We start from the raw sequence: 12,296 nt of genomic DNA, 5'->3' as shown, positions 1-12,296 counted from the left end.
TTCCATTGTAAATATTGACAGCATTAAAAGGGGTGTCTAAAATACGGGCACTAAAATGTCACCAGAAAAAGGCTGACCGGTATTTATGCTAAATTCCTCAAATTGCATCTCTTTTTTTACATAAGTCGTGATGGCTCATGAAACAAAGCATATAATTCTCTGGAGCTCTGAAGTGAAAGAAAATGAACGTGCCTACATTCTCTATCATGTAGGAAGACACCCACTGCCTCTCATCATGACAACAGAGGGCTTTTTTTTTTCCCCATCTTTGAGGATTTTCAGATAGGAAAGCTTACATCTTTGCCATATCGAGCTCAGAGGATGGATAGACAAAATAAATTATCATAAAAATAAAGGACCCTTAAAAACATGAGTGTATTCCTGGTATTGAGTAGAGAGTATCACATGTTGATGGGATTTTGCATTTAAGCTTAGAAACATGTTTATCTATTTAATGAGGAATTATAATTAACTGGCAGCTTGGTGGTGATGAGAGTTTTTTTTAAAAAGCAGATTCTGCTGCTTCTCTATATTAGTTTTGGTTTAACAGAGGTGAAAGTATAATCTGAGGATTTTCAGTCAGCTGAATTTCTGGAAGCTTTGAGTTTAGTTTTTCATCATTTTCTAACTCAATATCTAGCAGTTTCATTGCAAACTATCATTAGCTTGTATGCTGTCTAATTCAGGAAAATAAAGGCTGCAATCGTTTGATCTCCAATACATTTTTTAGAATTATGTGCAATTATTTTGAAAGAAGAACTTGAAGAATTGTCCTGGAATTCATTTTAAGAATATTATTTATCATATAGTACATTTATTACATAATTTAAAGCAAAATATTTTATTGGAGCACTAATTATATTTCAGAACATTATATTTTTGAGCTTGTGCTAAAATATCCTTGGAATGAATCATAATTCTAGAATTAATAGAGTTAGATTTTTTTTTAAAGTTCTCTTTGAAATATTGCAATTAGTGCTCTGCCTCACTACTGAATAATACTTTCTTTCTCCAGTTATTCTGAGAAATATAATTTAAAGAGCTTTGTGCAGAATCTTATTATAACTTTGAATTTTGACAATGACATTCTACATCAAAAAGGAAATTTGTTGAGAAACACCAAATGCAGTAATTCTGAGAATGTTTCAGAGAGATAAATACCTTCTGCTATGATCAATAATGAACATTTGTATAACAATACAGTTGTCATCTTATATGAAAGTCTATGGATTTAAGTAAGAATCACAATTAGTCATGTATTTGGGGTGAATCAGTAGTAAAGTTACATTCTTTTAGTAAGTCAAATTAATGAAAAGTCAATCAAGTAAATTGCTTGCCCCAGGGAGCAAGCTGGCATGACTTGGCTAAGTTCATCCAGAGCAGAAATGGGTTTTGAACACAAGCCTCCTAATTCCTATATTATATAAACGTATTCTATTTCTCCTGATTTTCTCAGAAAACAAAATGGTGGCTTGCTTGTTTGTTACTTATATGATTGTTTGTCATGACTGCAGGTGGCAGGAGGTGTGGGTGGCAAAAGCTGGCTCTTTCTTGAGAAATGGGTCGAGAGCTTATGTGCAGATATAGGGTAGCCTCATAAAAAGAGTACTGTGTTGGACCCCAAAGATGCTTTAAAACCTGACTAAAGGGCTGTTTTAAGAATCAAGCAAAAGTAATGACATTGTGGAGTAGTAAAAAGCACATGTATCCATCAGGGAATCTCCAGAAAAATAGAACCAATAGGATTTACATACACATACATTAGTTAGGAGATTTATTTAAGGAATTGTCTTATGCAGTTGTGGGTGCCCACAAGTTCAGATCTTAGGGCAGCCAACAGGCTAGAAACTCAGACAGGCTTTGAGGCTGCTATCTTGAGGCAGAATTTCTATTTCTCTGAGAAACCTCAGTTAATTGTTTCTGCTGTTGTTATTGTTTTGTTTGTTTCTTTGTTTGTTTTTATCTTAAGCTCTTCAACTGATTGCATGAAGCTCACTCACATTATGGAGATAATTTTCTTTACTTAAATTCAACCGATTATAGATGTTAACCACATCTACAAAATACCTTCACAGCATTACCTGGATTAGTATTTGATTAAATAGCTAGGTACTATAGCTTGGCCAAGTTGACACATAAGGCTATCCCAGTGCACTGGAAATGGAATGTTCTTAAACTTAATCTATTCCTGTGGGTGTGAACCGTGTAAGTAGAACCTTTGGATGAGGCTACTTCAGTTAAGGTGTGGCCCATCTCAATCAGGATGGGTCTTACTCCTATTATTGGAATCCTTTATTTTTTTTCAAGCTTTTTTTGTCCTTTATTACATACACTATGACTCCATAATCAATACACAGCATTGGTCTTTGTGTTTTATTCAAACTTACAAAAATGTAGCATAGTCTATACATCATTCTGAGTCTTAATTTTTTCACTCAAATGTTTGCAATAATTTCTTGCTAATATATACATTTGTTTTACTTTATTTAATCATTCTACATTTTCCATTATGCAAATACAACACCCTTTATCTACTCAGTTCCTACCTGGTGCCTACTACGTTCCTTTCCCACAAATGTATGGTCATACTTCTTGACAACATATTCTATTCCACATAACTACTATTACAGCAATACGAAACAATTTTAATAATTAGAGCCTTATGTAGGGTATCGTGTTACCTAAACATGGTAATTTTGTCTCTTCTTTTCTAATTTTTATACCACTTTTTCTTTCACTTTACAGTACTACTTAGAACCTTACTGGGGTCCTTTATAAGTGAAATGAAATTCAGATAGACAGAGAGAAAGCCACAGATGAAGCAGCCAAAAGGTGAAATCAACAGAACCCGGAAAACAAAGAAGAGACCAAGAGACACCACCACATGTCTCGTCATGTGACAAGCTAAGGGCCAAGGATCAGCAGTAGCCAGCAGAAAACTAGTCTTGGGCAAAAAAAAAAGCATTGCCTTGATAATGCCTTGTATGGACTTTCCCTTAACCTCAAAACTATAAGCAATAAATTCTCATTGTTTAAGTCAAACCATTATATAATACATGTTTGATCAGCCTAGGAAACTAAAACAGCCATACTACCTAAAAATGCTTCCTGATAATGGCTGTGAGATTATCCTAAAAGTAACTGAATTGACAGAATTTGTTCCCACTGCACGGTGATGATAGAATGGTCCACTTGATCATGGCCAGTATGCCTTCACCCTATCTCATGCTCAAGGCCCAGATCATGGGCTCCATTTTTCAAAACTTCATAAGAATTAAGGAGAAGAATAACTCTCACACTAGAAAAAATAATCCCATGGACAGCATTCTGTTTAAGCTCCTGTTAAGTTCCTAGGACAGCATGACAAAACCAGAAGTCTAGAAACCTGAGTACCAAGAGTACATATGGAAACTGAGGAGAGAGTAGAGGGATCCTGAAGACAATTTTTTCCCATATTATGGTCCCAATAACTGCCCTGGCTTTTTAAATCTGAATATGATATTTCTCACTAGATCAGAACTCTAAGATAATATCATGTGGAAGAAAAACAAGGTTTGCACACAATTGGTTGAGGCTTAAATTGGGAGGGAAAGGCCAAATCATTTATTATCTACCTTAATTCAGCCTTGATATCTGTTTTAAATATAAACTTCAAGCCAGGTTTGGATCAAAACATAGATCACTGGATACACATTTATAGAAGTATCTGACAATCTAAAATTTTGGATCCGGGAGAAAAATCTAAGTTTGTTTTCCCACATGTCCATCCTTGATATGATTTACTAACCACAAAGTTAGCATAAGTGTGAAGGATATATGAAGGAACTCTAGCATTAGAGCGTGTGTCAGGTGACAGTCTATAGGAACCCAACCACCCGGCATTTATGGTACTACTTACCAAGTGACAAATGCTTACAAATGTTATGAGTTTAAGCTGCTTCATCTAAAGCAATGGTGCTTATAACTAATCTCTAACAAAAGTTTATTTGGAAAGGAAGAAAGGATCTTCACTTGATTAAGGACAAACAATGAGATATTACCACCTTCACCTGAGCAAGGAAATGGAATGGTTATGAAGAAAAGCTGATGGACACAATAACAAGAAGGAGCAGATGCCCTGTGTGAAAGACATGGAGGTCGCCAAAGATCCAGGAGATTGTGTTGGTATTGGAGCGGGGCTGGGAAATATGGCCTTGGAGACCAGGAGGGTGGGGGAGAAAGGAAAGAGTAAAGGAGAAAAAGGTGAGAAGGGAAGAGGCAATGATCAGGGGAGAATGGAGAGGAAAGCCAAGGGAGGGGGCAAAGTTATCAATCAGCCAAACCCTCTCACAACTTCCTCAGATCTTTTTATGTTCCAAGTCCCCTCTAATATTCCTACATTTCCTGCAAAGCACAGATAATTTTTCTAGTTGTCATCGCATCCTTTCTATGATTTTAAGGGCCCAGTGAAAACGACAAATATGGGGAAAGAAAAGAGATTCATAATGAAGTTATTTCAGGAATAAGGCAACAACTACACACTTCCTCAGTGTTGATTCAACACTCTATACCTTGCCAGCCTCTTCCCAAGTCATTTCAAAACAAATTCATCTGAGGAATTTTCTCTATGAGCTACCAAGAACACTTAAAGGAAGAATGTCCTCAGAAGATCCCATAACCTCCATTCACCCTGGACTTTCTTCAGTGTGGACGTTCATTTACTTCATTATATTTCTCCTTTGCATCAAGGAATATTAACGAGTTTGAAATGAACTTTTAAATCAGCGAATCTGTGTGCCTTACATTCTATCTGAGCCTCGTCCCAAAGTCCTTGAATACCAGGTCGCACACAAGTCTGGTGATGAAAATAGGAAAATGCTCAGTTTTCACACCAACACTACAGCATAGAGGATTGTGTCTACTCACACTTATATCAGTATTGATAGATCACTAAGTTACCCATTTTCATTTTTATTCACACAAAGAAAAAGCTTTAAAAAAAAAATTCATGAAACCGCACAAACAGTGAACCCTAAATTAATGCACGGACTGTAATTAATAGTACAATTATAAAAATGTACTTTCATTAATTGTAACAAACGTATCATGCCGAGGCAAAGTGTTAATAATAGGGTGTTATATGGGAATCCTGTATTTTAAGCATGATTGTTCTGTAAACCCACAACTTCTCTAATAAAAAATGTAATAATAAAAAAAATGCTAAAAAAGAAAAAGCTTTTAAAAATAACCTCTTGGCTATTACATTTTCCTTTTCCTAAACCATGTCTCTTTACTGAGACTGGCTTAGAGAGAATGAAGAGCTTATAATTTATAAACAAGTCTTGGAAATGTGATTTCTTTAATACTCGCTCTTCCTGTGTAATATGTATTTAAATGTAATGACCATTTACTTTATGGCTCTTTCGTTCTGTCTTAATTAGTAAACTGCATGTTTTAGAGATTTCTTAAATGAAAATGAAAAAGCACATTAATAAATAACCAAAATTAAAGGTTGGAAAATCCATTTAAATCTTTAAAAAAAAATCATATAAATTCACAATACTTCAATGAAAATGTATTCTACTTAGAAAGATTTAAATGGCACCTGAAAAATTTTTAATGCAATTTTAAAATATACATTAGAATACAATACTAATATGAAGAAGGGGAAAGAGGAAGAGGAAGTAGAGGTGGAGGAGGAAAAGGAAACAAAGTATTACAAAATAGTCATTAGTTCTTAGGCTGATAAAAAAAATAAAACCTCTCTTTGGTTTAGTCCTTTCACTATTGAAAAAAAAGTGTAATTCTCAGTCAGATTCCTACTGATGAAATGTGTACTCAGTAAAAGGTTAAAGTTAAGAAAAATTTAAAGCATAGGAACTTACTGCCATCTTGTGGAATCTTTGCTATTGTATTCTGAAATACCGTTTCTCATTTATTTTCTGGAATGTCATTTTCAGTTACTAGCAGTTACAAAAGATTCAAATGTTCCCCAGCAACTAACCAGAAATAATATCCATGTATAAAACAAGACGTGAATGCTCATATATTTTGCATCACAGAGATTCTGATTTGTGTGGTTGAAGATTTGGATGTTTTCCTGAACACCCCTTATTTCCAGTTTATCTACTTTCCCTGTTAAATGGATTTAGCATTTCATTTAGCATATTTTACTTGTCAAGGATTCTGAATGGAAGAGAGAAAAAGTTGGCAGCGGGCTAACTGGTAAAGAAAAGAATAAAGTCCACACTCTATATTCTAGGAAATAAAGGACAGTCCAGGAATTCAAAGCAATTGTTATAGGTAGGCCCTTACCACACACTGTTTGGTCCTGGGATAAGTATCATCTGGGAATTTATTAGAAGTAGAAGTTCAGGCCCCATTACAGACCTACTGAGTTAAAACTTGCATTTTTACTAGATCTTCACTTGATTCACAAGCATAGTATTATTTGAGAAGTACTGGCATGGGTCACTATATTTCACTCCACTTTCGCTTTTAATTATAGCAGAGCACACAAGCACATACAAAAGCGCACACATGCTGCTGCACACACAGCTTGTTGCTTGGAGTGGTGGGAAAAGTCAAGTATCAAAACACCTGGATTCAAGATCAAGTTATTTAATTTTGTGCATAGGAGTTTAAGCCCCAGTAACTTAATTTTTGTGGGCCTGAGACTTTGCATCTGTGACACAGAGGAAGGTGTTGACAAGATGATTCTAATGTCTCTTCTCATTCTAAAATTCTTTTATTTGTTATTTATGCAACTGTTGTTCATTTGGATAATTATGCATGCATCACTTATTCATGCATCAGCAAATTAATTGATTGTCTCAACAAAGCTGATATCAATCCAGGAACTATGCTTTAAATTCAGAGCTTGCAAACTGGTGGCCCAGCAGACATGTTTTATCTGGTAAGAACGGAATTTTAAAACTTTGAAATTGTTTACCAACATTAAAAAATTATAAGATTTCACATCAAACCTATGGATTTCCTGCTTCTCTTAAAAAATCAGAAGGCCTAATCTTGCTGGACCCATATTTCTACATGGAAACAATTCCCTGGGGTTGGGTACCAGTTTGCCCCAGTCCCTACCCAGCCTTATTCATTTGTGTTAATGCCTGTTTTCTGTCAGCCTTGGGGTCAGTAATCTGTGGCTTAAATGATGTTCTCAATCAAGTCTAAAAGATATCCAAAATCCGTAATAGACTAAATGAAAAACTATACTCTTCCACAAGCTCTAATCTCCAAGACTAACAGGTGGATTTCCTCCAGGTATTAATACCCTTCAAATGTAATACCTCTTGATGACTACTAAATATTACAGAATTAGGTTGAGAATCAGCATGCCCCCACAGGCCCAATTTACTAATTTACCTGTCTCTTAGTCAATGTGTAAGCACACATGTTCACATGTACAAAAACAGAGGATTCAAATACCTCCATATTCATAGGTAACCACTGTATGCATGCAAGCAAGCAGAAATCACATCACTGTATTTTCTGGAGAAAAAATAAAGCCCTTTGGTCACAGGTAAGGTGTTTTTCATGCAACAAAAATCTTTTGAACAATGAGTTGGGTAGTAGAAGTACAGTTTTTAACAAAACAGACAGAATCTCTGCCCTTGTAGGGTAATTCCTATAATGTGTAATGGTGGTTATGATCAGGGATACCACTTGGCTTACAACAGGGCATGTGACCTCATGTAGCGAGTTGCAAATAATCAGGGTACTCTAGCAGTCTTGAAGATAAAACCAAAGGGGCAATAGCAGTTAACCAATGAAAGAGATGGGAGGATGAGGTTCCAGGAAAGGTAGAGTATGTACCTAGCCAGAGAGAGAGAGAGAGAGAGAGAGAGAGAGAGAGAGAGAGAGAGAGAGAGAGAGAGAGAGAGAGAGAGAGAGAGAGAATGACAAGAACCAAAACTAAAAGATAAACAATGTGGCTGAACTAAAAGAAAGAAGAGGATGCCTGACATGAAATGAGACTGAAGAGATGGCATTTTTTTAGATATTGGGCATTCTCCTGGGGGCACTGGGAGGCCACTGAAGGAGTTTAAGTGGATGGTCATGTTTGGGCTTTTAAAGTCTCACTCTAACTTAAATATATATCTAAGAACTTGGGCATTTCCTGAAATGATAGGCATTAAATACATACATAAATAAATGAACACACACACCATCCTCAGATTCCCGAGTTACGTCCATCTTTCCAGAGAAAGAAGTCTGTTCCACTTGTACTTTTGAAGGTCCCAGGACATTAAAAACATAAAGAAATGCCAAAACATGGTTGTACACAATTGTGTCATAATTGAATTATTTACATTTAACAAACGAATTCTTGTAACTTCAAAATGAAAAGGCATATTATTTGCTCTACAGAATATATTTTGCCAAATTGATTTAAAAATATTAATACATTGTGCCCCAGAAGCACTGTGGCATGGCAATGGAACATATGTTCCACATTTTACAACATGTTTTCTTCAATCCTGTCATGCATCTGTGTGAGAGTATGTATAACTTCATTTGGGGATAATACGGAAGTCTCCATTTGAGCCTGTATCGATTGTGAATGTGGCCTCACCAAATGGCTTCCTGGCACCCATGAGACAGGCTCTGGCCATGCAATGAGCCAGCACTGCAGCCTGTGCCATTTATTCATGGGTGTACATGAGGCGAAATGCATTATCCCTTGACCTGCAGGCTGAAAGCCAGTCTTGTCTGTCTGATCCTGCTGTTCCTAAGACGTCCACAGCTGTGTGACTCATTTAGGATGGCACTTCAATGTTTTTAAAGCATTTCTTCTGTTCAACCTACTTATTTTTATCCCACTCAATGCAACATCTACACACTACATGAACATCCTGCTGTCGGACATTCCCTGTATGTATATAGCTGACTGAGCAGAGGTAGGTTGGGAAGACAATGCCTAAACATTGGTAACTCATAACCAATCGCTGGTGACCTTGTCCTTACAAGTGGTGGGTGTGAGGCTGGTTAAGCAGTCAGATACGACATCTAAAGCAGAGGAACTGTAGAATTACATTTTGAGAGACCCGGTGCACACCATCATTTTAAAATGAAAATTAAGGCCCAGAGAAGTTGCATGCCATTCTCACGATGGCCCAGCTAGCTAGTGGCAGGACTGAGATCAGAACCCTGCACTCCAGAAGCTCAAGACATCACAGTCTATGGTGTCACTTTCTGAGTATCACCTCCTTGCTGTTAAACAAAATATAAAATAAATGTTCTTAAGATTGACAATGACCACCCTGGTCTAGAACAGGGAAAATAAATTTTTATTGAAACACGGTCACTCTCATTCATTCGAGTATTGCCCGCAACTGCTTTTGCTCAACAATGCGAGAGTTAAGTAAGTGCAACAGAGACATTGTGGTCCACAAAAGTAGAATATATACTCTCTGGCCCTTTACAGAAAGTTAGTGAATCTTTGGTCTATAACAAATAATGTTGCTTTGGGACTATAATTGTGGTTTATTTACTTTTCTTGATTTATCTTATTTGAGTTACATGGGAATATCTTTTAAAACAAAAACAACAACTGGGCAAAGCAAACATGTTGAATAGAAGAGAAAAATCAGACTTGGATTTTAAATCTGCTGTGAGTGAGTCACACCAAGGAGGTATTTCATCTATTAATTATCTATAACAAAGTGTGGTGGAAATAGCTCCCTGAAAACCAAAGACCACTTACAACAACAAAGATTCCTATCTAAACATATGTACATAACTATGTAAAAAGCCTCTGTTCATTGAGCTTTTATTATGAGCTCTGCACAGTATGAAGCAATTAACAAATGTTTTCTCATTAACCCTCAGGAGAATTCTACTAAGTGGGTATTAGTATCCATTAGATGATAAGAAAACTATGACTCAAATCATTCAGGCAATTTGCTCAAATTTGCCCAGCATTAAAGTGGCTGAGCCAGGACCCAAACAAGGCCAATCAAGCTCTGAAGTTTAGGTTCCTCACCACCATCATTTCTTAAAGCAAATCATGGCAGGTGGCACCAGTTTCCACAAAATGCTCAGCTCCCTCATATGGTGGTACAACATGAGGAGCTTTCTCTGGTTGAACATGAACCCAGAACATTTGTATTGATGCTTTTGCTTTCTTTCCCACTCCAACCCTACTTTGGAAATCCAGGACACCAGATCTACAGCAGCACCTAGAGATTTAGGGAGAAAGCAGGAGGCTGCCCCAGCCACACAGGCTGTAACTGACCATGAGAATCCCTTTTCTGTCTACCGAAGCACTGCAGCAGTCCCCAACCCTAACTCAACCAGATCTTACCTGACCTGGGAGATGGAGATTAGGGAGACCCCGGTGTGAATGCTCTGGATCCCGTGCCTCCCTTGAGGAGGGAGTGTTGCCTTCAGGGGGAAACCAGCAGTTACTGGCGAGCAAACCATCAAGCCTCCAGAGTTGGTGTCTTGCCACAAAGGAACTGGATGTCTTTCTTCCAGAATGTTCAAGTTTAGGCAAATGTCATGTGAAAAGAAATAAAATAGAGTTAGTATGGATAAGAGATTTAAAATGGAGTCCAGAGGCCATTCAGGAGGTTATACTTTTGCTATCTCAGCCAGATATCACAAACTGCCAAAGTATGCCTTGTCACATGCAGCAATGTTTTTCAAAACTCTAAGGACATCTGGACACCATAAATATACCACAAGGTAAAGAAATCAGTAAGTTATCTAAACTGAAGGTCATTTGGAGCACCTCAAATAGCCACCAATCACAAACAACTTATGTAATTTTTTTTTTCTTTTTTCTTTAAAAACCCTTTCCTGGAAAGATCCAAGGGGACAAGACTTGGGTTGCTACCTGAATCTGTGCCCCCCAAGGAAATCAACACCTTTTTTGCCTTGTAGCTTAGTTTTTCTAGTTGACAGTCACATATTAGGTTACAAATGATTGCAAATAACTTACAGAAATAGAAAATCTCTCAGAATTTGGATTTATTCCGTTTTTTTAAAAACTGCACAAATTTCATCCCTTTCCCCCAAATATTTATTCATTACCTGAATTTATGGCCACTTTAAAGCCTAGTAATCACTTTCCTTTTTCCATACCATTTAGTAGCAGTTTTCTTGCTAATTACCTATCTCAAGAGCCTTACCCCAGCCAAACTGGTAAAGAAAAGGATATTTCCTCACCAGCTATGAAAATATTATTCTCTGTTTTTAGCTCTAGACATCTGAACCAGAGAAATCAGCCTTAAATGATAAAAAGCCTGGTGTGCAAATCGGCTCTCTGGGCGCCTGTGGAGAAATTTCACATGCAGGTAAATAACTCTTCAGGCCCCCTGGTAGACCTTATCAGCTGAAGTCCCTTCCAGGCAGGTAGGAATTGAGATGGTGGCAAAAGCAGCTGTGTGCAGAGCAGCTTCAAAAGGCAGGCAGATAACTAGACAGATCTGCCTCAAGGCAGGTCGTCAACAAGAGAAAGCCTACCAGACTGGAAACAGCTCCTCTCTGCCTAGAAAACAAGTTGAAGCCACGGGCCTGATGCTCTCAGTCCGGAAATTCGCTCAGCAAGTTCTGGAAGGCAGCGCAGACCAGTGCAAGGCAGGCTGGGCCCCTGGGCATGGAATTACGGAAGCGTACCCTTAGGCTCCTTTCACCATTGTCTTCCAATGTAACAATTTTTCCAGAAGAAAAATAGTGTATTTTATGAAAGAAGTATGAAGAAATGAAGCACTAGCAGATCCTGAAGTAATGCTGAACTATCTCATGCTCAAAAGACAAAAGGGAAGAGGGTAGGTGTTTGTGTATGTTGCATGTGGTATAAAATGCAGCTGATTTGTGTCTGTGTGTGGATGCATGAGTGCTCTGTTTACTGACACAGTTGTATCGTCTATATGCAACCCAGTTAATGATTCTTATTGTCTTACTTTGAGTTCACAACCCATGATTTTATGAGAATTTCTTTTTAAGAACACAGCAGTCAAGTACAAGAACAGAAACACATAGCTGGCAGGTTATTGAAAACAACCACTACAATAACAACATAAATATTTCTGAGTTTCCACAGGTGAAATGGATTAGAGATAACAGTGATTATGCGAGATCCAAGTCTGCCTTGTAATTGGGACTGCCCGTTGGTTGGCTTTCTGTGAAGTCAATTTAGTAATTAGAAAGTCTAATACAAACAGACCATGAAAGGGTTGATTAGATAATTGTGACTGACTTAATGCCCAGTGAGATGGACACAGTGAAGATTAAATCAATGGTTTGGTGCCATGCCACTCTAAATCTCACGTCTTTAAAACAAATTGGGGATGTAA

At 37.4% G+C, this 12,296-nt stretch overlaps 1 protein-coding gene across 8 annotated transcripts in view; it reads right to left on the bottom strand.

The window, feature by feature from the left end:
• Positions 1-12,296, bottom strand: part of LOC143677591 (uncharacterized) — a 309,085-nt gene that overhangs the window by 240,236 nt on the left and 56,553 nt on the right. For 3 of the 8 annotated variants that reach the window (XR_013172701.1, XR_013172699.1, XR_013172700.1), the window contains exon 5: positions 10,301-10,462. Coding sequence is in view for 3 of the 8 variants with exons in the window: in XM_077153687.1 (XP_077009802.1) it covers positions 10,301-10,466 (166 nt within the window). In the remaining 5 variants the exon portion in view is untranslated. Of the gene's footprint in view, positions 1-10,300; positions 10,467-12,296 lie in introns of all 8 variants that reach the window. The other 5 variants (XM_077153687.1, XM_077153688.1, XM_077153689.1 and 2 more) reach the window with 2 other exon arrangements.

Source organism: Tamandua tetradactyla, chromosome 3, assembly GCF_023851605.1.
Source record: "Tamandua tetradactyla isolate mTamTet1 chromosome 3, mTamTet1.pri, whole genome shotgun sequence".
Taxonomy (NCBI): Eukaryota; Metazoa; Chordata; class Mammalia; order Pilosa; family Myrmecophagidae; genus Tamandua; species Tamandua tetradactyla.
This window is presented reverse-complemented; position numbering and strand designations above follow the sequence as displayed.